This window comes from Petromyzon marinus, chromosome 32 (genome assembly GCF_048934315.1).
Source record: "Petromyzon marinus isolate PM22_M1 ecotype Great Lakes invasive population chromosome 32, UKy_Petmar_22M1.pri1.0, whole genome shotgun sequence".
NCBI classification, from domain to species: domain Eukaryota; kingdom Metazoa; phylum Chordata; class Hyperoartia; order Petromyzontiformes; family Petromyzontidae; genus Petromyzon; species Petromyzon marinus.
Genome location: NC_133698.1, coordinates 13,996,907 through 14,023,624, shown reverse-complemented (window position 1 = coordinate 14,023,624; position 26,718 = coordinate 13,996,907). Strand labels below are relative to the sequence as shown.

The following is a 26,718-nucleotide window of genomic DNA, read 5'->3' as shown; positions in this document are numbered from 1 at the left end:
GAGACCTATAGACTCACAAAGACCCAGACACTCACAGAGATCCAGACACTCACAGAGACCCAGACTCACAGAGACCTATAGACCCACAGAGACCCAGACACTCACAGAGATCCAGACACTCACAGAGACCCAGACTCACAGAGACCTAAAGACCCACAGAGACCTATAGACTCACAGATACCTATAAACTCACAGAGACCTATAGACTCACAAAGACCCAGACACTCACAGAGATCCAGACACTCACAAAGACCCAGACTCACAGAGACCTATAGATCCACAGAGACCTATAGATCCACAGAGACCTATAGACTCCGACTGATGCTCCTGTTGTTGTGGAGTGACTCATGCAGCCAGCTATGGCTCTAGGGTTTGTGTGTTATATGTTATTTATGTAGTTTATTGTAAAAAAAACCGGTCACAGTCCGTCTGATCACTTTATATTGCATTTATGGCTTTGTTTTGGTGATTTCGAAAAGTTTTTTGGTTTGGCCATGTTTGTGTTTATTGTAGTACGGAGTTAGACTGATGGCCTTAGTCTTAGTTGTCTAGTGGTTGTTGTTGTTTGACTTGCATCCCACTGAGATTTTTACACAAAGCGTTGGTGTTTCAGGAATATTTTGCTGTTTTTTCCTGGATTTTCTGTTTTCACAGTCACATAGTCACTTTATATGTTTTCTTGTTCATGTTTTTGTTTTTTGTTTGTTGCGGTTGCACCCGATTCAAGAGCCGAAAGGCTCACAGGGCTATACCAAATAAATGGAACTATGAACTATGACTCACAGAGACCCAGACTAACAGGAACCATAGACTCATCCTGCCCCCTAAACCCCCCCTCCCCGCCGCCCCTGGTGTCACGTGGCCTACGCAGCCGCGGTGACGTCGAGTGTCGCTATGGAGATGGAAGTCGCCCCTGGGGCGGATACGGCCGCTAGACGCCCTCAGGGCGGAGAGAAGCGCAGCTCTGGAGCCTGGGCGAGAGAGACGACGGGGGGTAGAGACGGCGCCGGAAGAGTCGAGGGGCAGGAGGCGTTCACGGAGGTGAGCAAGCGGCTTCTCTGTCTCCCATCCCCCGCCTTGTCTCTCCTCATGTGTCTCCCTGTGGGGTTCTCCGTGTCTCTCTCTGTGTCCCTATCCGGGTGTCTCTTCTCATGTGTCTCCCTGTGGGGTTCTCCGTGTCTCTGGGTCCCTACCTGCGTGTCTCTCCTCATGTGTCTCCCTGTGGGGTTCTCCGTGTCTCTCCCTGTGTCACTACCTGGGTGTCTCTCCTCATGTGTCTCCCTGTGGGGTTCTCCGTGTCTCTCTCTGTGTCCCTACCTGGGTGTCTCTCCTCATGTGTCTCCCTGTGGGGTTCTCCGTGTCTCTGGGTCCCTACCTGCGTGTCTCTCCTCATGTGTCTCCCTGTGGGGTTCTCCGTGTCTCTCCCTGGGTCCCTACCTGCGTGTCTCTCCTCATGTGTCTCCCTGTGGGGTTCTCCGTGTCTCTCTCTGTGTCCCTATCCGGGTGTCTCTCCTCATGTGTCTCCCTGTGGGGTTCTCCGTGTCTCTCCCTGTGTCTCTACCTGGGTGTCTCTCCTCATGTGTCTCCCTGTGGGGTTCTCCGTGTCTCTCCCTGTGTCCCTACCTGGGTGTCTCTCCTCATGTGTCTCCCTGTGGGGTTCTCCGTGTCTCTCTCTGTGTCCCTATCCGGGTGTCTCTCCTCATGTGTCTCCTTGTTGGGTTCTCCGTGTCTCTCTCTGTCTCTCTCTGTGTCCCTACCTGGGTGTCTCTCCTCATGTGTCTCCCTGTGGGGTTCTCCGTGTCTCTCCCTGTGTCCCTACCTGGTTGTCTCTCCTCATGTGTCTCCCTGTGGAGTTCTCCGTGTCTCTCCCTGTGTCCCTACCTGGGTGTCTCTCCTCATGTGTCTCCCTGTGGGGTTCTCCGTGTCTCTGGGTCCCTACCTGGGTGTCTCTTCTCATGTGTCTCCCTGTTTCTTTCTCCGTGTCTCTCACTTTGTCTCTCCTCACGTGTCTCTCTGTGTCTCTGTCTCTCACCGTGTCTCTGTGTCTCTCCCTGCCTCCCGAGGAGCTCCTCGACCCCCAGGCGTCTCTCCCTGAGTGTCTCCCTCGAGTCTCGCAGTGTCTCTCTGGCCATCTCTCCCTGCTCCCATGGACCTGCGTCTCCCCATGCCCCCCCCCACACCACGGACGCTATCTCTTCCTCTTTCCGCGTCTCTCCTGGCTTCTACACGTGTCCTCGTGTCTCCTCCAGATTCCCCACGTCTCTCCTCGCATCTCGCAACCCCGCGGCTCCTCGTGTCTTCGTGGACCCATGCGTCCGGGTTCCTGACCCCAGGCTCGAGGTTCAGAGTCCGCAGACTTCGCTGTGCGGATGCGACTCAAGTGGCTGGCGGCGATACTCGAGGCGAGTCCCTCCACCACCCCGAGTGCCCCCTAGCCCTGTACCCCCTAGCCCTGTACCCCCTAGCCCTGTGTACCTGGTTGTTCCCCGGTATTCCTGGCACTTGAAGGGAGGCGGACGGTGAGGCGGCGCCACGATGCCGGTGGTGATTCCTCTGAACGAAGCGATGGAGCAGATGATATTGCTCACCATGGAGATGCTGATGGTGACGATGCACATGCTGACCGTCACCATGGAGATGCTCATCGTGATGATGCGCATGCTGACGGTGCTCATGGTGCTGATGATGCGGTTGCTGCTGGCGGTGGCGACGGCGCCCGTGGCGGTGGTGGTGGAGGCGCGCGGGATGGCGCGCCGGGCGGGCCCGCTGCTGCTCGGCGTGTTCTGGCTGCTGGGCCCGGGCCTCGCCAACGTCCAGACGGCCGAGTTCAACAAAGTGTACAACGGCTCGGTGATGAACGGCACGAGCGCCGTCTACGACTACAGCTACATCCTCAACAAGGTGGCCGCTCTCCCAACTGCTACGAAGCCGGCGACTCGGGTTCGGTTCCCGCTCACGGCCAGTACCAGTGACAATTTTCTCAACTGGTCCTGGGCTTCCCCTAGGTGGACTCAGCCTCATATTAGTACCTGGTGCGATGTGTGAACATTGCCACTAGGGAGACAAAGGCGGCCGGGCGTGGTGCTCGCTAATATCACTCGCCCCAGCAAGTCTTTAAGGCTACACCGTCTATATGTCGACCTCTGTGTGTGTGAACTGGTGTCCACGTCCACGTGGCCATGTCAACCTATAACCACGTGCCACGTGTGTTGGCCCCACTATTCACAGTCATAGCGCCCGCCCGGCCACTTCCCATTCGCAGTTGGTCACTTCGTTGGCAGTGGCGGGAGCAGCCTTGTGTTTCCCACGATATCGCCCTTGATCCCTCACTTCCTGTGGAAAGTGGAAGCTCGGGTGGTGGATGATGGTGGGGGCCGCCGGCTCGATTGTTCACGCGCGTGGCCACTGCTGCTGCTGCCGCGTGTTTACCAATGGCCCTAAATATAACACGGTAGATCGCGTTTGGATTAAAAATTCCTGAGAGGTGGCTACAACAACAATAATAATGATGATTTACAGCCATCGGTCAGCCCACTACGAAGATGAAGGCCCTCTCTGCACAGTGCCTGGTCATGCTTGTTGTTTGACCATACGTCACTACTCTGGTCATTGCAAGTTGATGGAAGAGGCAGGGGGGGGGCGTCTTAATGAGTTTCGGATATTATGCGTAACTGATATTAGCCGTGGTCGGGAATTGAACTGGATGCTAGATTTTGTAGCATTGTACGGGACCCACTGCACTACCGCTCAGCCCCTGCTGTACAGTGACATTTTGACATCACAGTGGCATGCGACATGTCAGTGCGGCGTGTTTTGTCCTGTGTGGTGTGCCATGTAAGGTCTGATGTGTGGTGTGCCCTGTGTGCCTTGTGTGGTGTAATGTATCGTATGTGGTGCATGGTGTGTAGACTGCAGCAGTGCGCGTGTGGGTGCAGAGCAGCTGGAACGACTCGACCGCCCCTCTGCTCTTCGTTGTTCAGCAGCAGCAGGGGGTGATGAGCTGGCAGCTTCCTATAGTGCTGCGGGGCACGTGAGTGATGCCAGCACATAGCCAGCCAGCACACACACACCCAGCATGAACACACGCAGCACACACACACACCCAGCACACACACACCCAGCACACACACACTCAGCACGAACACACCCAGCATGAACACACACCCAGCATGAACACACCCAGCACACACACCCAGCATGAACACACCCAGCACACACACACACCCAGCACACACACACACCCAGCACACACACACCCAGCACGAACACACCCAGCATGAACACACACCCAGCATGAACACACCCAGCACACACACCCAGCATGAACACACCCAGCACACACACACCCAGCACACACACACCCAGCACGAACACACCCAGCACACACTCCCAGCACACACACACCCAGCACGAACACACCCAGCCAGCACACACACACCCAGCACCCACACACTCCCAGCACACACACACTCCCAGCACACACACACACTCCCAGCACACACACACACCCAGCACACACACACACCCAGCACACACACACACCCAGCACACACACACACACCCAGCACACACACACACACCCAGCACACACACACCCAGCACGAACACATCCAGCCAGCACACAGCCAGCACACAGCCAGACAGTAAACCTGCCGACAAAACACATAATACACACCCAGACAAAATATATACCACTCAGAACAGTCTATGCGCTGCAAGTAAACACCCAGTCATAGCACACCCTACTCGGATGCACATGCCACTCAGCACAGACAGCCTGCCTGGGCTCACACAGTAGCTGGAACACTCACAACCAGTCAGGCGTCACGGTGCCAGTTAAGCCTCACTAATTGTGCAAATTTTTACTTTCCAGCCAGGCGTCCTTCATCAGCGTCTACCCCCCCCCATGGTCATGTGAACTTTTCATAAATAAACCATTGCTCCTCTGCAATGGACCAAGTGACCTGGATTCTAGACCAGCGATAAACGCGATTTACCCTCCATAAACACCAACACGTTTACTGTATTAACAGCGATGTGAAGGAAGCTGCCACCGCGGGGTTATGGTGAGCAGCTCATTAGAGCTGCGATTCACAGCTCGCCGATCCCACCTCCCGGCACGGCAGTCCAAACAGCGATGCCGGTTTATTAAACCCCCCACCCTTACGCCGTCTCTGTCTGCCCGGCAGTGTCATTGATCATCGGCAGGTCCCGTGTGGTGGGTGGGGTAAAGTGTGGGTATATGCCCATCACCTCCCAGACGTCTGTCCAGCATGGAAGAGTAGGCCGAATATCACGACAGAGCTCCCTCTTCTCGGATATTTTCAGGATTATAGCCCATATACAGCTTTAGATTTAAAGCTTTCGTGACTGCAAGGATCCATACTCTTTGGTTCTATTCGGTAAAGTCACGTTTTATTTTTTACCTACGTGACTTTACCGAATAGAACCAAAGAGCATATACAGCTTGTGAAGCGAATTTTATTATAACAATACATATATTTAAACAAATTATATTCCAACAATATCAAACTAATCGACGTGAAAGAAATGCCAGTGGAGTGTCCCAGCATCACGAGATGTTCCTGGAACGCATAGCCGACGCGGCGGTTCCACAACGTTCACCGCACAGTGTTGCATTGCAATGCACCGGTAAGCCGTAGAACACCGGTGTGTTGCAGCAAAGTTCCAGGTGTGCCGCCGCCGCCGTTGTGCGATCAATCCACTGCTGGCTGAAGCGCCCACAGTGTTCTTTTTGTTGTTGGGTGTGCTGTGAAGATGATTGAGAAGCCGTGCGGCGTAGAGGCCGAAACAGGGACTGCCCGCTGCGTATAACGGGGTGACACGTGGGACACCGTGAATCTGCACGCGTCACTTTGAGGACAGAAGTCATGCATGTCAGGCTCCTTGTTTGTTCGTGTGTGTGTGCGCGCGTGCGTTGTGTGTGTATCTGTTTGCGTATGCATGTGTGCGGTTCAGCACGGGAATTCCCTTCCTTTACCTGGAGGCGGGACGCACTCTGTGTACGCCGGAGCTGGCTGTGGAGCCGGGCCGCAGGCCGCCTGCGGGGGACTCCGGCGCTGCGGGGCCCGAGCGCCGATTCACGGTGACCGTGGGCTCCCAGGCCTCGCACGTCATCAGCTTCCAGCTCAAGGCCCACCACCTGTACCCCTTCATCCTCAAGTGAGGCCCACGGGAGCCGTCGCAAGCAGATCCTGCGACCTCGCAACCACGCAATCACGCAACCCACGCACCCATCGCCGACCTACACAACCACTGCAACCCCGGCAACCGACACAACCACGGCAAACCCACGCACCCACCGCCAACTCGGATAACCACAACCCCGGCAACTCGCACAACCCCAGAAACCTGTACACCCACTGCATCCCTTGTTGTGTGCAATGTTTCGTACTGTGTGTGCTGTGTCCGTGACCCATGCGCTGTGTCTCGTACTGCGATACCGTTTCTCGTACTGCGATACCATGTTTCAGCTCATGCGTGTGCTGTGTCCCGTGCCAGGGCGGGAGAGATGAAGTCACTGAACGCCACACCTTCGCAGCCACAGGTGAGTGCGCAGGGATGGCGATAGGTGTTCAGGCGCGGCGGGGTGTGCGCGGAGGGGTGTGAGTTGAGGTGCGGGTGGTCGGAGTGTGTGGGGGATAGCGCTAGCGTGAGTGTTAGGGAAAGTGAACTGCACTGGGAGTTTGTGTGTGAGTATGTACAATGGCTATTACCCCAACAATCTGTTAGATGCTATGCGGGGGATCTTTCTCTTTGTAAGTATATGGGGAGTGGTAGCGCTGCGGTTAGCTCGTTGCGCTACCGAACCCGGCGAACAATAACAGTGGCGACTATCCAAACCGGTCCTGGGTCTCCCCTAGGTTGACATCAGCGCTTGTGAGACAGATGCGGCCGGGCATGGTGTTGACCACCCACCCACCTGCCATGCCGGCCTTCATAGGTGTTCACAAACAGCACTTGCCCCAACGGTCTCCTAAAGGCTACATGGGGGATCTTTGTTTTTATCTTGTTGGAGTGTGAGCTCATAGTCACCTCGTGAGCTGTCCTTGTGCCCCTGCCCCTCCCATGCACCCTCCCCACCCCCCATACATGGCGTCCTCAGTACTTGCTGTACGAGTTCCAGGACGGCGAGGACTCAGTGGTGGTGGAGGTGCAGGCCCATGGCCTGCGCCGAAACAGCACCCTGCCCTGCAGCGTCCTCTCTGTGCAGGACGTGGGGGTGAGCAGGGCGCGGGGGGAGGGCGGCTACCCGAGGTCGCGACGTCACGCTTACACCACCACGGTCTCCTCCAGCTCACGTCGACAGCGTTCGTGCATTAGCGCCGTCTGTTTGTCAGTCCCTTCATCTGTAACCGGGGTGGGAGGTGCGATAACTCTCGTAGCGATGATCCAACTTGAAATAAACCTTAGTGCGGCGTTTCCTGACCTTCAGTCCGCGCGACCCCCACGCCACCACACTCCGTATTCCCGCTTTTAACTCTTTTTACGCTGTACTTTTCCAGTGATTGTTAAATACATCCCGCGTGACGCGCTAAGCACTTAACGGTATCTCCGTCACGCTAAACGCGTGTACACGCACGTGGGAAGACGGAGCGTGGTGACGGGGGTTTGAGAAACCTCGCTGAAGCGCAAAATTGCGTTGCAATTTGGGAGTTGCCGTAAAAAAAAACGGAGACACTGATTGATGGTCAAGGCATTATTGCCCTGAACAATTATCAAATACGCAAATGCATTGTGCTGGGACAGCTAACCGGATGGGTGTGTGTTCCATTGCACTTCCATTGTCTCCCTCTTATCTTCCGTCTCATTTGTTCTCCCAGCGGTAGTAATAATAACAATACTCTCAGCCTGTATTGCACCACCATCTCCGCTGCACAGCGAGAGAGAAAATGTCTCGGAGGCGAGCAGAGGAATCGTAGATGAGGCAGGCGTCGGGCAGGTGCTGAGAAACTGGCGCTATTAAATGTGGGAACAGAGTATCACAACATCGGTGTGCGATCCACCAACCCTCGCTGCTGCCTTGACAACAGTGCCGGGTTACAGGCCACGCGCAGCAGCATAGCCACCAGGAACCCAGAGGCAGCACGGCGTTTGCGTGCGATCTGCACGGCTATGAAACAAATCAGTTCCCAGGCACAGTTGTTGGATGTATGTGCCGTGAACTTAACGCTCGATTGTGATGACCGCCGTCGACTAATGGAGGAGGCCTGGCTTCTCAGTGCCCTGTGAACGACCTGGATCAGAACGTCGACTTCTCCGGGGTTTACCAGACGATGACATCGCGGGCAGCCATCACTGTGCAGGTGACGAGCACACCTTCGTACATACGTACCGAAGTACAAATACAAAGACATATCCCCCGTATAGCCTTAACAGACTGTTGGGGTAAGTGCTGTTAGCGAGCAGCACCTATGAAGGGCAGCACAGCACACGAGGGGGTGGTTGTAACTTGCTGACCCCATGCCCCTACTTCACATTTGTGAAAAGAACTTCGTTGCTCATCAGATTCCTCCTGCAGTCTAAATAAAGATTCCGATTCTGATGTGGCCAGAGCCATGACTGGCCACCAATGTCTGCCCAGTGCTGATATTTACACACCACACCAGGACCAGTGTAGATGATCACGACTTATGTTATATTTGAGCGGGAATATGAAGTCTGCTCGCTGGAATTATAAAGTAGTGTGCTAACTACTGCGCCGCCGCTCCCTGCATGTGTTTATATGTATATATTTATATGTATACACTGACCCACGTGTGCACATGCAGATGCATATATAACAACAACTGCTGTTCGCCACAAAGTGGCCGTGATGTCAGCACAGCGCTTGTGCCAGCCAGCCTCGGTGCACTTTGAGGCCGTGAAGTGTTTAGTTTGTTGTCCTTCTCTTGCATCTCCGATTAGCACGGTTGGCTATGTACGGTGTGAAAGAAGTTCAACATACATACATGTGAAGTGTTGAAGGCTCACTGCAGACAGGAGATCACTGGACACCCATTGCCGTGGGTTCACTGCCTGAGATGACTGTCAGATGCAGCACCTGTGCTCCCCACTGTGCCAGATGGCACTGTTGGCACCCGTGCACAGACACACACACACACACACGTGTATGCCGCCATCCACACACGTACACACATTCAACGAAGCACAGGCACGTGCCCGGATGCGTGTGTGCTGTTGAACGCTGTCCTGTGTGGATGAACAGTGGTGTGTGCGGTGTGGTCCTGTAGTGTGATGTGGGACATGGTGTGGTGCTGATGTAGCGTGCGGTGTGGTGTGGTGTGGGTCGTGGTACAGTGCTGGCGTATTGCTGGTACCATTCTCCTGTCTGGTGTGTAGTGTTGCGACGTTGGCGCAGTGCCGTGCGGTGTTCTTGTCTCAACGTGCGCCATGACGCCGGTGCATGGTGTGACGCTGGCGTTATCTGGTGCTGTTTGGTGTGCTGTGGGGTAATGCTTTGCTGTGCGGTGTGGCGCGGCGTGGCGAGCAGAAGAAGGACTGCCGCTCCGGGCAGTTCTTCGTGGTGTTTGTCGTGAAGGCGGACGACGTCACCTGCGGTGGACCCACCCCGCTCACACCCATCAAGCCAGGTACCCGCTCACCCACTCACCCACCCACCCCGCTCACCCCCATCAAGCCAGGTCACCGCTCACCCACTCACCCACCCACCCCGCTCACCCACTCACCCACCCACCATGCTCACCCCCATCAAGCCAGGTACCCGCTCACCCACTCACCCACCCACCCCGCTCACCCGCTCACCCACCCACCATGCTCACCCCCATCAAGCCAGGTACCCGCTCACCCGCTCACCCCGCTCCACTCACCCTGCTCACTCTTTATATCTGCATGGCAGTCGAGCGTGGAACGCGATCCGACCCAGACATAATTTATGAGTCGTGGTATGGGCCGTGGAACCCTGCATGTGTCAAGTGATGATCTGACCTTAAAAAGCCTCGAGTCACTGGACTGAGATCATCGCCATGCTGAGAACCTCGGTTTAATCAGATTACTTGGCGACGCTGCCACCGCTGCTGCAGTGTTGGCACCAGCGGTGCACAAACATCAACAAGAAAAACTCAACACAATCGCCAATAACACCACTGTACCACTTTACAAAGAACAAAGGGGACGTTCTTGGCAGTGGTCCTTCTTCACAGCGCATGACTAGAGGCTGTCTCCAACTTTACGTCTCTTGCATCACTATTCATGTGCTCTGAAGAAGGATCGTCGTTTGAAACGACACCCGTGATATTGACGAAGGTTTTGAGATTGGTGTCGCCGAGGGAGGCTGCAGGGGCATAGTCCTCGAGTGTGAAGGCGGTGCAACTGCACCGCTGGGTCCCGCCCGTGGGCCAGAGGGGCCCAGAAGTCTCCGGGCTACAGAAAATGGGGGGAGAAATGAGAGAGGGAAGGGCCCCCCCCCCATGTCATTCCTCGCACCTGAGTGTTTACTCTGCTGTGGCATGTCCTCAATGTGTTTACTCTGCTGTGGCGTGTCCTCAATGTGCTGTGACTTGCTGTGGCACCGTCCTCAATGTGCTGTGACTTGCTGTGGCACGTCCTCAATGTGTTGCGTTTACTCTGCTGTGGCACGTCCTCAATGTGCTGTGACTTGCTGTGGCACGTCCTCAATGTGTTGTGGCTTGCTGTGGCACGTCCTCAATGTGCTGTGGTTTGCTGTGGTATGTCCTCAATGTGCTGTGGCTTGCTGTGGCACGTCCTCAATGTGCTGTGGTTTGCTGTGGCACGTCCTCAATGTGTTGTGGCTTGCTGTGGCACGTCCTCAATGTGCTGTGGTTTGCTGTGGTACATCCTCAATGTGCTGTGACTTGCTGTGGCACGTCCTCAATGTGTTGTGGCTTGCTGTGGCACGTCCTCAATGTGCTGTGGTTTGCTGTGGCACGTCCTCAATGTGCTGTGACTTCCTGTGGCACGTCCTCAATGTGCTGTGGTTTGCTGTGGCACGTCCTCAATGTGCTGTGGCTTGCTGTGGCATGTCCTCAATGTGTTGTGGCTTGCTGTGGCATGTCCTCAATGTGTTGTGGCTTGCTGTGGTGTCGCTTGGTGTGTGGCACACAGGAGGTGAGTGGTGTGGCCTTCTGAATGGTGTGGCTTGGTGAGCACTGCGGCTGGGTGAGCGGTGTGGCTTGGTGAGTGGTGTGGCTTGATGCGGCGTGCCGTGCGGTATGCAGGAGGGGTGGTGGTTGACAGCCAGGCTCACATCAAAATGTTCAACGTGACGGTGAAAGGAACGGCCTCACGTGAGTGCTCGCACCGCCCTCTCCCTCCAGAGACCCCCACTCTGGTCCCTCACACCCCCCCCCCCAATCTCCACCTCCGTCTTCCATCATTCCAGAGCCCCCGCTGCGTTGAGCCGCAGCCCAGGATGCCTTGGTGTGTGTGTCTCGGTGTATCCCTGTGTGTGTGATGTGATTCTGTCTCCGTGTGTCTCACTGTGTCCTGTGTGTGTGATGTGATTCTGTCTCCGTGTGTCTCACTGTGTCCTGTGTGTGTGATGTGATTCTGTCTCCGTGTGTCTCACTGTGTCCTGTGTGTGTGATGTGATTCTGTCTCCGTGTGTCTCACTGTGTCCTGTGTGTGTGATGTGATTCTGTCTCCGTGTGTCTCACTGTGTCCTGTGTGTGTGATGTGATTCTGTCTCCGTGTGTCTCACTGTGTCCTGTGTGTGTGATGTGATTCTGTCTCCGTGTGTCTCAGTGTATCCCTGTGTGTGTGATGTGATTCTGTCTCCGTGTGTCTCACTGTGTCCTGTGTGTGTGATGTGATTCTGTCTCCGTGTGTCTCACTGTGTCCTGTGTGTGTGATGTGATTCTGTCTCCGTGTGTCTCACTGTGTCCTGTGTGTGTGATGTGATTCTGTCTCCGTGTGTCTCACTGTGTCCTGTGTGTGTGATGTGATTCTGTCTCCGTGTATCTGAGCCTTTTGCACTGTGTTTCAATGTGTCTCATTGTTTGTCTTATCGTGTGTCTCATTCTGCGTCTGCGTGAATGTGTTTTGCCCGTGTGTACAGGTACACGATTATGAGATTCTATGTGTGTGTCTACCTGCGTGTGTCATCGTCTCTCGTTGCGTGTCTCATCGTGTCTCATCGCATGTCTCGCCGTGTGTGTGTAGCACACGCATACATCAACGCGGTGGTGTTTGGCTGCAGCCTCTTCCTGCCGTTCTACCTCATCGCCTTCATCGCCCTCGGCCTGCAGCAGTGGAGGTGACGCATGCATGGGTACAAAGACAGATCACCTTATAGCCATAAAGACTTGTGGCAAGTGCTGTTAGCGAGCATCAATGAAGGCTGCCACGGCGCATGAGGGGGTGGATGGCCAGGACCACGCCCGGTCGCCTTTGTCTCCCCAGTGGCAATATTTACACATGGCACCAGGTACTCATTTGAGTCCAAGTCAACCTAGGGGAGGCCCAGGACCGGTTCAGATATTAGTCACCAATGTTGTCCGTGAGCCGGAATCAAACTCGGGTGGCCGGGTTCGTAGCGCAGTGGCCTACCCACTGCGCTACTGCTCCCCTGCACCAGTAGAGGTGATGCACGCGCACGGGTACGGGCGGACACCCACACAACAACAACAACCGCCATTCGCCACTAAGTGGCGGTGATGTCACCACGACGCTTGTGCCTGGCCATGTGCACCTTGAGGTCACGTGAAGTGTCGAACGCCCGCGGGCAGGAGGTCACGGGGCAGACCCAAGTGCCACGGGTCGACTGACAAAGATGACTGGCTGATGCACCACCTGTGCCCCCTACTGTGCCAACCTGCTGTGCTTTAGCCACCCGGCGCTCCGCTCGTTGTTGTGAGCGTCGCTCCTCCACCCTCTGTTGTTGTTGGAGGGCGACTGCCTCCAACTGCCCAGTAGCGTCCTTCACGAGCCTCCTCCACAGAGGTCGATCTTGACACCGCTGGTACCAGTCATCGGCAAGTCCACTCAGCTCCACGTCTTCCTGTAGGACATCACTCCATCTCTTCTCTAGCCCGTGCCGCGCCCGTTTAGCCCCCTTGATCCGGCCGAACAAAAGCTGTTTCGGCATGCGGTGGCTGGGCATGCGGGCTACATGACCCAGCCAACTCAGCCTTGCACACGCACATTCCCACGCACACTCCCACGCACACTCCCATGCACGCTCGCTGTGTGACGTCTGCTTGTGTCTGCCTATGTCTGTCTGCCCGTCTGTCTCTGTGTCCGTCCGTCCGTCTCTCCCTGTCTCCAGATCCCGCCTGTACGGGGACATGACCCTGGTGGAAACTGCGAGTCCTGGGGAGCAGAGTAAGCAAGTCTGTCGCTTTCGTTACTGGTTGACCGTTGCAATTGGTCATCGTGGTCATTGTGGTAGTTGTGGCCGTTGTGGTAGTTATGCGCTTTGTGGTAGTTGTGCTCGTTGTGGTAGTTATGATTGTTGTGGTCATTGTGGCAGCGCTGTAACCGTGTGGTTGTCCTATGCTCTGTGCTCTGTTTGCTGCCCACAAAACGCCGCTCGATCAGGAGCCATCGTAGGTGAGTCTCGATATCTGTCTGCGCTCTTTGTCTCTGTCTGTCTCAGCCCTTACTGTGTCTCTGTATCTCGGTTCTGTGTCTGTCTCAGCCCTTACTGTGTCTCTGTATGTGCTCTACTTGTGTCTCTGTCTGTGCCCTACTTGTGTCTGCTCTGATCTATATCTGTGCCTCTGCTCTGTGTCTCTGCTCTGTCTCTGTCCGTTCAAAATTGTCTGGACACTAATACCTGTAGTCATAGTAGTATAAATAGCAATTATATTCGATTAGTCCATATGGTATTCACGCTATATTTCACAGACCGGTACAGTCCGCCGGTGTGGGGCGATGGTGCCGTGGGCTTTTACTCTGTGGAGTAATCTGCGATTAAACAATGTAATTTGTGCAAAGTTTGCACTGTGTCACAGACACAGGATCTTCGTCGTGCGCTGGGAAGCGGACGTCGCGTGGCACTCGTGCTCGTGGGTAACGGGAGCCGCAGTGTGAGCCAGAGAAGGCGCCGGGCTCAAACCACGAACTCGCGCAGAGCTAACGCCGTAGTTTAACACGTAGGCTTTCGCGACCAATATTATTCATAATAAAGGTTTTTGGGTTAGGTCGCGTAAGTATAAATGTGTCATAACCCTCCACCACCTGACACAGCCAATTAGTAAGGGATTTGTCACATAAAAAAATGCCAATTTGTTTACTACTTCAGCCCACCGGTGTGTTGGAGAGTAAATCCACAACATTTACAATTTGAGTAGTACGACGTTTCGCTGGTAATTACATCCAGCATCATCGGGCTATTTGCCGGTCTTAACGCCGTAGTCCCGACAGAAGCAAACCGTGGGACTCGGCATGCCCCGTAGGTCGTGGGGGTTATTTGACCATACTTCACCAGCCGTCACTGCGAGTTTACATGGGTACTTAGAGGCGCGTGGACAAGGCTGAGAGGAACAGTGCAGGTGTCCGTGTGTGTCGTTCACACGTCTCTTGTCGTCCTCACCTGTGCTTCCGTCCAAGCTTGTGTCCATTCTAACTTGTCACATGTTAACCTTGTGTCCACATGTGTCTCATTGTTGTGGGTGTGTGGGGAGGGGTGGCTTAGTGGTTAATGCCCACTGCCCTTCATGTAAACATGAGCACTGGGAAGACGAAGGCGGTCGGGCCTGGTGCTGTCCCCACCTCCACCTTTGCACACCATTCCGGCCTTTATCGGTGCTCACTAACAGCACTTCCCCAAAATCTATTCAGGCTATCAGGGGGATCTTTGTGTGAGAATGTGTGAGCGTGCGTGAGTGTAAGCGTGTGTGAGTATATGAGCTCTGGGCGCTTGCTTGGTCTGCAGCTGCCTGGCATCACCGCACTGCTTTTCACATTCTGCAGTGCAATCAGGGATTGTGGGAAAGTCCTTTCCTCCGTTCTGTCAGTCTGGGGAGGCCTCGAGGCAGTGGTGCGGGGGGCGGCAAGAAGCGGCCACCGTGACCGTTAAGTTAATTATTTCTCTCGACGACCTCTTTGCTGCCACCTGACCTCTGTAGGTCAGGAGGTCATGGTGGATCCCGCTGATGCGACCTCCTCCTCCGCACGGAGCGACTACGGTTCCATCAACACTCCCGTGGCCAACGGTGATCACCGCTCAGTCGCCCCCCCACCCCCTCGCAAACTCGCACGCCGTTCATTTCCGCTCGCACGACGAATGACGAGAATAATATTGGGCAACGATGACGACGTGGATAAGGTGGACGAAGACCATCGAGCGCGACGGTGGCTACGATCACCGTGCGGGGCCCAGCATGAGGGCGGAACAAACTCTGTCTGCACGGAGACCCAGACCGAGAGGGCTAAATCTCGCTTTTACCTTCAATGGGGCGAGAAGTTAGGACATGGGATGAGTCTCACTGCGAGAGTGAGTGGCCTCGTTGTTGTGAGCCGCAGCCCTTCTGAGATTCAGATTAGGGGTCAGGTTAGGGTTAGAGGTCGGGTTATGGGTCAGGTTAGGGGTCGGGTAAAAGCTAATGATGCCCAAGATCACCGCTTGTGTGCGATTAGTTAGCCCCAAGCCGATTGGTAACGTCATAGACCACGGGGGCACCGAGCAACAACACACATGGCTATTGGCTGTGTGTCGATAAAAAGATTCACCGAGTTCACCGATTGGCTGGCCTGATATAAGTGGGGGCTGTAGGGGGTAGTGTTGTGCCCCTCACACCAATGCTCGGAGTGTCCGACTAGACGTGCGACTGCCCTAGTCAACCGGACTGGATGAGTGATTCCATGAGATCCACAGACTCGGACACGACTACAATATAAACAGCGTCGACAAGATTAACACTCTTCACTCCTCACCTAGGCTCTCCTCACTCACACGCTCACCTAGACACCCCAACCGCAAACTCGCTCTAAATTTTTGCTTTATCCACGCGTGTAGCCTCTCACCTTCTCGCTTCCAGACTCGACAACCTACTCATCCACTCACTCCACTTTGGATGCTATACATTTCCACGTGTTAAGCCACTTCGTTGAGCTATCATTTGTGGCCAGGTCGCTTTTGAAAAAGAGCTATACAGAGCTTACCTGGTAAAATAAATAGTTTAGTTTAGTTCACTCATCCACTCACCCACTCCCTCATCCACTCACCAACTCACCCACTCTCCAAAACTCTACTCACTCGCCTGCTCGCTCACTTGCCCGTTCCTCTGTTGCTGTCACGTGAATCGGACCTTGGCGAGAGGCAAGGGGATGTTTCTCGCTCGTTCGCGACTGCTTCTGCTGCTGCCCCTATTTACTCTCCATCCACATTTCTGGGCGCACACAAACATGTTTGTACAAAGACAAAGATTATCTGTGTAGTCCACACAGGCTGTTAGCGAGCAACTACGAAGGTCGGTATGGTACATGAATGGGTGGTGTGGCCAACATCACGCCTGGTCAACTTTGTCTCTCCAGTGCTTATGTTTACTGCGCTCCGCACTGGGTCCTGCTTTTAATGCTGCGTCGACACGGGAGAGGCACAGGACGGTTGGGATATCAGTCGCTACTGCGTAGCTTTACGGGTCGTCCCGCGCGTCGTTCGGTCCGACGTTTTGCCGCACGCGCTCGGGAGCTTCTTCAGGAACCGGCGCGACTAAAACCGGAGAAGCTTCCGGCACGTGCGGCGAAATGTCGGGACATCCCGAGCCGACGGCGACACGAGGGCACGACCTTCGCCGCGGCACATGCCCCGCGCCGACGTTAGCCGCGCGTTGACCGCCGCTCGACCGCTGCGCCCGTCCGTCAGACGGGACGGTCAACGTGGAGGTGGGGGTCGCGGGGGGTCGCCGCGCGGGCCGCGCCAAGGCTGCGGGGCTGGCGGCGACGAGACCGGAGAGCTCCTCGTCGGAGGAGGAGGGCGAGGATCTCTCCGAGGATGAGGACCAGGACTACGACACCCTGGAGGACATGCTGAGCGACAAGAACGTCATCCGCAGCAAGGTGGCCGAGCGCGGGAGCCGCTCGCACGCGCGCACCCACACAGACAAAGGGCCCCCTCCCCCACCGTGTAGCCTGCGAAGGCCGTTCGGGCAAGTGCTGTTAGCGAGAGCCTGCGAGGGCCGGCACGGCGCAAGGAGGGGGTTGTGTGGCTGACACCATTCGCACTTGGCCGTCTTTGTCTCCCCATTGCTGATGTTTACTCCACACCGCAGAGGGTATTCACTTAATGCTGAGTCTACATAGGGGAGGCCCAAAACTTGGGTCGCGGAATTCGTAGCACAGTGCCTTAACCACTACGCTACCGCTCCCCACAAACAAAAGACAAATCCCCGTATAGCCACTTAGGTGCTTCATAGGTGGTAACTCACAGCGTACGTGCGTGCTGCAGGCGTGTCTGTACGTGTCAGATCTCTCTCGAAAGCGAGCGACCGTCATCAGACGCAAGTACCGCATCTACTGCTGGTAAGGACACCACACACGTACAACTCCGATTAACACGGTTGGCTATGTACGGTGCGAAAGAAGTTCAACATCCATACACAAAGACAGACAAGAGGCTGTGTGTCCAGATCATCATACTTGTTTGCCTGTGCTCAGGGTCTTTGGGGTGGTGGCGTTGCGCTGGTGACGTTCGTGTCAATTCAGTCTTGAGCCACTTCATAGGTGCTTGCTCACAGTACTTGCCCCAACAGTCTGGAATAGGCTATGTAGGGGACCTTTATCTTTGTGTGCTAAATAACAAGCCGATGCACCTGGGTCCTTCCCGTGACCTCCTGCTAGTAGCGAGCCTTCCACACTACACGTGATGACCCAAACCTGCACCTAGCCTGGCGCGACTACCACGGTGGCACAATGGCAGCTGCTGCCACTGTGCCGGATATGACGGTGCGCTGGCGCTGTTGTGACGCGTTGTGACGCGTCGTTGCGCTGTTGTGACGCATTGTGACGCTGTTGTGACGCGTCGTGCTGTTGTGACGCTGTTGTGACGCTGTTGTGACACTGTTGTGACGCTGTTGTGACACGTAGTTGTGCTGTTGTGATGCTGTTGTGACGCCGTTGTGACGCGTCGTTGCGCTGTTGTGATGCGTCGTTGCGCTGTTGTGACGCATTGTGACGCTGTTGTGACGCGTCATTGCGCTGTTGCGCCACAGGAACCTGCTGACGGTGGGGGTGTTCTACGTGCTGCCCGTCATTCAGCTCGTGCTCACCTACCAGAACGTGAGCGCTGCCACCCCCCCACGCCACCACCATCACCTCCACCTCGTTCACCCGGGATTGGGGTGCAGGGGGCTCCCCCCTGTGGAGGCTACACGGGGGATCTCTGTCTTTGTCCTCGTGTGCCGTGCCGACCTTCACAGGTGCTCGCAAATGGCACTTGGCCCAAAAGTCGGTTCAGGATATACGGGGAATCTTTGTCTTTCTCCTGCTCATGGTTTGGGCACTGCGCTATGAACCCAGCGACCTGAGTTTGATTCCCGCTGACGATCAATAACAGTGCCGAATATTTGAACCGGTCCCAGGCGTCCCCTAGGTCGACTTAGCATCAAATCAGTACTTGTTGCGGTGTGTAAACATCGCCACTAGGGAGGCCAAGGTGGCCAAGCGTGGTGCACCAACAGTTTGTTTAAGGCTACACGGGAGATCTCTGTCTGCTCACGTACGCGTGTGCGCTTACAGGTGCTGCACACGACCGGCGACCAGGACATCTGCTACTACAACTTCCTGTGTGCGAGGCCCTTGGGGATGCTCAGGTGGGGTCCCCATGGGCGCACCGACCGCGTGCCCTCGTGGGAGTGTGTCAGGGCGAGGGTGGCACTGGGATGGGGCCGGCGGCCTCGGGCCGTCCACGATCGCCGTGGGCGTCGGTTCGCCCGCCCGCTCGCGCGTGTCAGCGCTTAATTGGCTGCATCCTGGATGAGGCGGATGAGGTGGATAAGTGGAAGGGCAAAGTAGTGCTGAGAATGTTGTGTTTGAATCCGGGTGCAAGCTGCATGTGATTTAGCCGGGTTCTCAAGTTTCAGTGAGGTGATGGTCTCAGCCAGGTCGTCAGAGACTTACATAGAGACCCATAGACTCGCATAGAGATCCACAGACTCGTACAGATTGAGCTGTGATTAAACCGAGTTTTCAAGTACAAGTTTGGTGATGGTCTCAGCCTAGTTACTGTGCAAAAATAAAGAAAAACTCCGGTCACAGAAATTGGCTCTTTGATTCATTTGGCTGCAATTCTAGCTCTGAGAATTAGGCATGGCTGTGTCACGCGTTGACCATTCCTCTCTGGGCAGGGGGGAAGCACAGGTCACTTGAAGGAGGAATCTCAGAGGTAGTTCTGTGATATCTTCTTCCGCAGGGCATTCTGTGTGGATCCGAGGTTACTTGAAGCAATCTCGGTGGTAGCTCTGTGATATCCGCTTCCACGGGCCGTTCTTTAATACGGAGCGTTACGGTGCTCTGCAAGATTTCCAAATGGATTTTACATCTCGTGACAAAGGCGGCCGGGTGTGGTGCTGGCCACCCACTCCCCCCCCCCCCCCCGTGTACCGTGTCGTCCTTCAGAGACGCTCGCTAACATCACTTGCCCCAACGATCTGTTGAAGGCTATACGGGGGGACCTGTGTCTCTGTGTCTCTGCAGTTCGTTTAACAACGTGTTCAGCAACCTGGGCTACTTCCTGCTGGGGCTGCTCTTCCTGCTGATCGTCGGCTTCCGGGAGTTTTCCCACCAGCTCGCCGTCCGGAAGGACCCCGCGCACCTCCAGGTCTGTAAAGGCTATACAGGTAGTCTTTGTCATTGTTTCTATGGGGAAGCGGTGACGCAGTGATTAGCACGTGGTGCCACAAATCCGACGGTGACCCGAGTTCGATTCCCGCTCACCACCACCATCGGTGACGAATATTTTGAACCCGTCCTGGGTCTCTCTCCTTGGCCAGATCGGCCTTAAAAAAATAATAAGTACCTGGTACGGCGATGTTGACATGTCAGCACTGGGTAGGGAGACAGGCGGCGGGGCGTGTTTTGTTGGCCTCGCCGCGCCCCCTCAAAGTCGCGATGTGCCGGCGGCCTTCGTGGGCACCGCTCGCGAACGGCACTTCCCCAGTAGTCTGTTAAAGGCCACCACGGTGGGGGGTGGGGATCTTTGTCTTTGTGCAGGACCACGGCCTCCCCAAGCACTTTGGCCTCTTCTACTCGATGGGCTTTGCGCTCATGATGGAGGGCGTGCTCAGCGCCTGCTACCACGTCTGCCCCAACTACTCCAACTTCCAGTTCGGTACGAGCGCCGAGCGCCGTCGTTGCGCCATCATCGCGCCGTCGTCGCCGTTGGCCGCCATCATCGCGTGTGCGGTGTAAATGTTTGATTTTGATTGCTAAACGTATTTATTTATCCGGGAAGCCACGCTGAGTCATAGGGCTGTTTTTCAGGAGGGTCTTGCCACGACATTGGGGTGTTCTTTTTGGGAGGTTTTCAGCCGATTAACGATGAGTTGTGTTTATTATTCACGTGGGGAGGAAACCGGAGCACACGGAGATAATCCACGCCTTGCAGGAGGGGGCAACACTCGATCCCCGTACAGATTGAAACAGATGGCATTTGGTCCGCTTGCTATACTGCCATCCCCTGGCGAGCCAGGATATGGCACCTCGATGCCCACCCAGGGGAAGGCAGTTTCACAACATCCGTGTGCGATCCACCAACCCTCACTGTTGCCTCCACAACAGTGCTGTTGCACAATGTCTGAGTTTACATAATATACTGTGCGTACTCTGTGTACTGTGGCACAACGTCCGAGTTACATAATATACTGTGAGTACTCTGTGTACTGTGGCACAATGTCTGAGTTTACATAATATACTGTGAGTACTCTGTGTACTGTGGCACAACGTCTGAGTTACATAATATACTGTGCGTACTCTGTGTACTGTGGCACACAATGTCTGAGTTTACATAATATACTGTGCGTACTCTGTGTACTGTGGCACAACGTCTGAGTTTACATAATATACTGTGAGTACTCTGTGTACTGTGGCACAACGTCTGAGTTTACATAATATACTGTGCGTACTCTGTGTACTGTGGCACAATGTCTGAGTTTACATAATATACTGTGCATACTCTGTGTACTGTGTTGTCGCACAGCGGTTAGCGTGTTCTGCGTTGCGAACCCGATGACCCGAGTTCGATTCCCGCTCATCACGACCACTAACAGTGGCGAATGTGCGAACCGCTCTTGGACCTCCTCCTGGAGGTTGACCCAGCATGAACCGAGCACCTGGTACGGTGTGTGTAAACATCAACGCGTGGCGGTGGCCACACCGCCACCTCGTACGTGCGGGCAATCCATCGTAGGTTCCGCTCGCTAACAGCGTTCGCCCCAACGGTCCATTCAGGTGACACGGGGGATCTTCGCGTCTGTGCGTTGCCGTGCGCGTGTGCGACGTGCGACCGCGTGCAGACACGGCGTTCATGTACATCATCGCGGGGCTCTGCATGCTCAAGCTCTACCAGAAGCGCCACTCGGACGTCAACGCAAGCGCCTACAAGGCCTACGCCTCCTTCGCCGTTATCATCTTCTTCGCCGTGCTCGGCGTGGTGAGACAGCTGTCTAGGGATGTGTGGGGCTGTCCAGGCCTGTGCATGCCTGTGCAGGGCTGTATATGGCTTGCAGGGCTGTGCAGGGCTGTGTCGGGTGGCAGCACCGTGGAGATGCTCATGCCGCAACAACACCCTGGGTTTGATTCTCAACTCGGGCTCCTTTCTGAGTGGAGTTTGTATGTTCTCCCCCTATTCGAGTGAGTCAGTGAGTGAGTTAGTTTTGTATGTTATCCCCCTAGTTGAGTAAGTGAGTGAGTGTGGTTTGTATGTTATCCCTGTGCTCTGCATGGTTTTTCTCTGTTTTTGCAGTTTCCTGCCACAGCCACAAAACCATGCACACAACGCAGCCGGATGCTGAATCATTTCCTGCAAAATCACTCAACTAGGAATCACACACAGCATGAGCATCGCCCGTACTGCAGAAAACTTCACAGGACGCTCCTGAAGTTTTTCGTGGGTGACCAAGCACAGTGATAACAACAATAACACTCTGTGTGTGTGCTTGTGTGCAGGTGGTGGCTAAGAGCGCCGTGTGGTTCTGGATCCTCTGCACCATCGTCCACATCCTGGCGGCTCTGGCGCTCAGCTTCCACATCTACCACGTGGGACGCTGGAGGTTCAGTGAGTGTGCCGCAGCACACCCCCTGCAGACACACCCTGCATAGCACCTTGTAACCACGCACGTGTCAACGTGTCATGCCTCTCACTCAGCCCTATAGTGGTGGGGGGGGGAGGGTGGGCGGCACCACGGCACAGGCAGACTACAAAACGAATGTTCAGCGATGATACTGGGGGGGATCTTTGTCCCTGTGTGCGTGTGTACGTTTGCGCGTGTACAGGCCTCGGTATTTTCCGGACGATTGCGCACGTGTTCTACACGGACTGCATCCGGCAGTGCAACCGGCCCATGCACATGGCAAGAGACACGCACACTCACGCGCAGTCACACACATTCAGAACACATTCACGCACATGCACTCACACGCGTTCACTCACACACACACACAAACCTTCACTCACACACGCGCACAAACCTTCACAAATGCTCACACACGCGCACGCACAACTCACAATAATACACGCGTACACATCCTCACATACGCACGTGCTAACACACACGTAGGAGATTGTATGTGTGAGTGGGAGATCGTGTGTGTGAGTGGGAGATCGTGTATGTGTTGGAGATCACAACAACGAGCGGAGCGCCGAGTGGCTAAAGCACAGCAAGTTGGCACAGTAGGGGGCACAGGTGGTACATCGGCCAGTCATCTCAGTCAAACCAGTGACACCTGGGTCTGCCTCGTGACCTCCTGCCAGCGGGCATTCGACACTTGGCCTCAACGTGCACATAGCCTGGCACACGCGCCGTGGTGACGTCACCACCACCTAGTGGCGAATGGCGGTTGTTGTTGTGGTTGTTGATCATGTGTGTGGGAGATTGTGTGTGTGTGTGAGTAGGAGCTCGTATGTGTGAGTGGGAGATTTTGTGTGTGTGTGTTCTGGGCACGTGCAAGTGTGCGTGACTATGTACATGGCGCGTGACTGTGTACATGGTGCGTGACTGTGTACATGGTGCGTGACTGTGTACATGGTGCGTGCTGTGCGTGCGTCTCTTACAGGACAGGCTCATTCTGCTGCTGCTCGGCAATGCTTTTAACTGGTCCTAGTGAGTACACGAATCTTCACACAATACTACCACTACCGTGATCATCACTCGCCGATTCTCACTGTGTTATTGCTATCGTGGTTAGTCAATGGAAATTTAGACACAAGCCACAGTAATGTGACTGTGGCCATGCCACCCAAACTATGGACCACACTGTAAACCTGCTGTGGTCTGCGTTCCTTCAACAGAGGAGGAGGAGGAACAGCAAAACTGCACCAACTCTCTCCTGATACCCTCTCATCGTGGACAGCAGACCTCGGACAGTGGCTTTAGCTGCTGATCGCATTGCTCCTTCCATCATTCGCGAGAATAGAATCGTACAATTTTCTGTGTCATTAATAATCTCGTGCCAACCACCAGTGCGATATGGGGCATGGTGTATCGGCCGCGGGACTTCGACAGCTATCTGCTCGCCATCTTCATGAGCAACCTGCTCCTCTACTCGGCCTTCTACATCATTATGAAGGTGCATCGTCATCATCGTCATCATCGTCATCAGCAGCACACGAGCAGAGCTGACGGCAGCAGCATCGTCATCATCACATTAGTCTCAAAGCCACACAGTTGCAGCGTTATCACCGTAATCGCATCGCTCCGATCACGTGGTGCTCCTTAAGGATATCATCGTCGTCGCTCGTTTCACCTTGGTCATCTCCTCGGGACTCTTTCTCCATAACGGCCAAATCGTCATCATATTAACCTTCATCACGTCCTCATCATCTGGCTTGCCCTACATGTAGTGGCAAGCGTTTCTTACCCCACATGTCTCTTGTGTGGCTGTGTTTCTCCGTCTTCCCCCATGTGACTGTGTGTGTCTGTGTGTGTGTGTCCCCGCGTGTCCCTGTTTGTAGATCCGCAGCGGAGAGTCCATCCGCCCGACACCACTGCTCTGCATCCTGGCAGCTTCGGTGGCCTGGGGCTTCGCGATGTACTTCTTCTTCCAGGGGCTCACCAGCTGGGAGGTCAGCTTGACCTCTCACCCCACCGCTCCCCCCCTCACCCCCCTGATCCTACGCACGCAGACCTGAGAGAAGACTGCTTGTGACGCGCGGTGGTCGGGATGCGATCCCCATTGTCGAGAACAATTCTGGATCTTGCCATCAGATTATTCCGCGTCATTTGCGTTGCGCGAGAGCGAGACCGCTCGTCGTCTGTGCCAGATGCCGTGACGCCACGCAGAGCCACCGCTCGTGGCAGAAAACCTCGGGTGTGACGTCGCAGAAGTGACGTCGTGTTGTCAAATCGGACCCCAACACTTAGCGTGTAGCCGGAGTGTCATCAGGAAGTGTCACGTGTGCGTCGAGAGGTTCGCGCGTCACTAGCCATGCGTCACGGTCGTGCGTGACAGCCATACGTCACAGCCGTGTGTCACAGCCATGCGTCGTGTGTGGCGGCCGTGCGGTGCAGGAGACCGCCGCACAGTCTCGCGAGCGCAACAAGGAGTGCGTGCTGCTCAAGTTTTACGACCACCACGACATCTGGCACTTCATCTCCTCCATCGCCATGTTCTTGTCCTTCATGGTACAGACACCTGCTCGTACACACGCGCATTCACGCACACGCATTCACGCACGCGCATTCGCGTACGCGCATTCGCATACAAGCATTCGCGTATACGCATTCACACGCCTGCACGTATACATGCATGTACACACACCATACAAATGCATGATATTTACACACCGCATCAGGTACTCATTTGAGGCCGAGTTGATCTAACGACACCCATGGACCGGTTCAGATAATCGTTACTGGTGCTGACCGTGAATGGGAATCGAACTCGGGTTGCTGGGTTTGCAGCATAATGCACTAACCACTAAACTACCACTCCCCACTGTGACCCACACACACACACATACGTGTGCGAAAAACAAACACACACCTACGCACACCACACACACACACGTGTGTGTGGTATGTGTAGGTGCTGCTGACGCTGGATGACGACTTGGACTCTACTCGGAGAGACCGGATCCTCGTCTTCTGAGCGCCGATCCACGTGGGGCCTCCCCCTGCTCCTCCCTGCCACACCATGGAGCCACCCGGACCGGATCCGGGCAGCACGTGGCTCCAGCACGGTTATTGCCAGATTCGTTGGGGTTCGTCACGGTTCAGCTCCGGAGCTTCTGACGCCAGGAACTTTTACGCCCGGGCAGAAGCCATGGCTGGACTCGCACCAACACCGAAAAATAAACCCAACCCAACATTTATTTAAATACGATAATTTTCACTTCGCTCATTTCTTCTGGCTTGATAGAAAAAAAACGGTCTTCACATTTTTTACAACGTTCTTGAAAAGACATTTGAAGAGCTGCCGTTACAGATAAAACGGACGGACAGACAGACGGGCCAAGCGCGGCGTCTGTGGGTTGAGATGGATGCCGACGGTCTGTGGCGAGGCAGGACGAGGTGATGATGATGATGACTTTGATGCGATGCACATTTTCTCGTTCCGCGTCTGGGAGGTACGATTGCACAAAGTCTCCGCGTCGGGCGAGGGCCACGCATCACGAAAGCCGTCCAGGTGTGCGGACGCGACGTGCGTCGTTGCGTGGTTGTGTTTACAGCGTGTGCGCGTCTCTGTGTGCATGTGTGTCTGTGTGCGTGCGATAAAGTGAGGAGCAGTGACGCAGCGGTTAGCACGCTGCACTACAAACCGGGCGACCCGAGTTCGATTCCCCGCTCCCAGCCAAATCATAAACGAATATCTGAACCGGTTCTGGGCCTCCTGGAGGTCAACTCAGCATTACATGAGTACCTGATGCGGTGTGTACACATCACCGCTGGGGGAGACAAAGGTGGCCGGGCATGGTGCTGGCCACACCTACGGGGGATTAGTGCGAGTGTGCGTTAATTACTCGCGGGTTCTCTGAGCGCCCAGTACATTTTTTGCCAAACCTTCACCAAAGCGATGCCCCCCCCACCCCTCGCATCCGCAGGGCACGACCTCCGACCCCCTGCACCCCCATCCCTCGCACTCGGATGTGTTTCATTTTCGTGTTTGCCAGGCCCGTCTCTGCTTAGTTTTTTTTCCGAACTGATCTCTTCGGATTGTGAATATTGACAAACAAATTGTTTGATTAAACCCGTTCACGTGGTCGTTCCTCGCTGCCTGTTCCACTCAACCTGCTTGTGTTAACAGCATGCTCCACCTGTGCTCCACCTACGCTCCACACATGATCACCCACGCTCACACCGTGGCCTCCACCGTTTCCTCAACAATCCAAACCCCGACGGAGTTCTCAATCGGCACATGGTCGGTCAAATCTGAAGGATCTGGGATCAGGAAGCTCCTTCATGCAACGAGAGCTGAGCTGCTGTTAACAGCTGATACTGCTGGCTGTAATCTCCAGTGAAACGTTTGTACAACGTCAAAATGTCGCTTGCTTTTCAACATTCCTCCGGATTGGCTGAAAAACAAAATCCACTGGCACATGTGTCAAGCCATATTATAATT

General features: G+C 55.0%; 1 protein-coding gene across 3 annotated transcripts; it reads left to right on the top strand.

Moving 5' to 3' along the window:
- Positions 1-881: 881 nt before the first annotated feature.
- On the top strand, positions 882-26,368 carry LOC116948219 (SID1 transmembrane family member 2-like). Of its 3 annotated transcripts, XM_076071334.1 has the most exons (26): positions 885-1,041; positions 2,250-2,901; positions 3,909-4,030; positions 5,980-6,183; positions 6,523-6,568; positions 7,127-7,243; positions 8,244-8,327; positions 9,515-9,614; positions 11,220-11,288; positions 12,163-12,256; positions 13,268-13,323; positions 15,072-15,158; positions 16,811-17,004; positions 17,393-17,466; positions 18,156-18,222; positions 18,682-18,755; positions 19,639-19,762; positions 20,155-20,272; positions 21,456-21,592; positions 22,108-22,216; positions 22,435-22,511; positions 23,215-23,261; positions 23,622-23,727; positions 24,113-24,223; positions 24,669-24,782; positions 25,186-26,368. In XM_076071334.1, the coding sequence occupies exons 2-26, from the start codon at positions 2,536-2,538 to the stop codon at positions 25,246-25,248; spliced, it is 2,760 nt and encodes a 919-aa protein (XP_075927449.1). In that variant the 5' UTR covers positions 885-1,041; positions 2,250-2,535; the 3' UTR covers positions 25,249-26,368. The 3 variants fall into 3 exon arrangements, with proteins under 3 accessions (XP_075927451.1, XP_075927449.1, XP_075927450.1); XM_076071335.1 differs by lacking the exon at positions 15,072-15,158; XM_076071336.1 differs by lacking the exons at positions 23,622-23,727; positions 24,669-24,782; positions 25,186-26,368 and having other exon boundaries at positions 882-1,041; positions 24,113-24,224.
- Positions 26,369-26,718: the final 350 nt, after the last annotated feature.

Excerpts from the sequence above, each read along its gene's own strand:
- LOC116948219 (XM_076071334.1), top strand. The coding sequence starts at position 2,536 with ATGCCGGTGGTGATTCCTCTGAACGAAGCGATGGAGCAGATGATATTG. Across the intron at positions 9,615-11,219 it reads GCTCACACCCATCAAGCCAG|GAGGGGTGGTGGTTGACAGC; the intron begins GTACCCGCTCAC and ends TGCGGTATGCAG. Across the intron at positions 15,159-16,810 it reads CAACACTCCCGTGGCCAACG|ACGGGACGGTCAACGTGGAG; the intron begins GTGATCACCGCT and ends CCCGTCCGTCAG.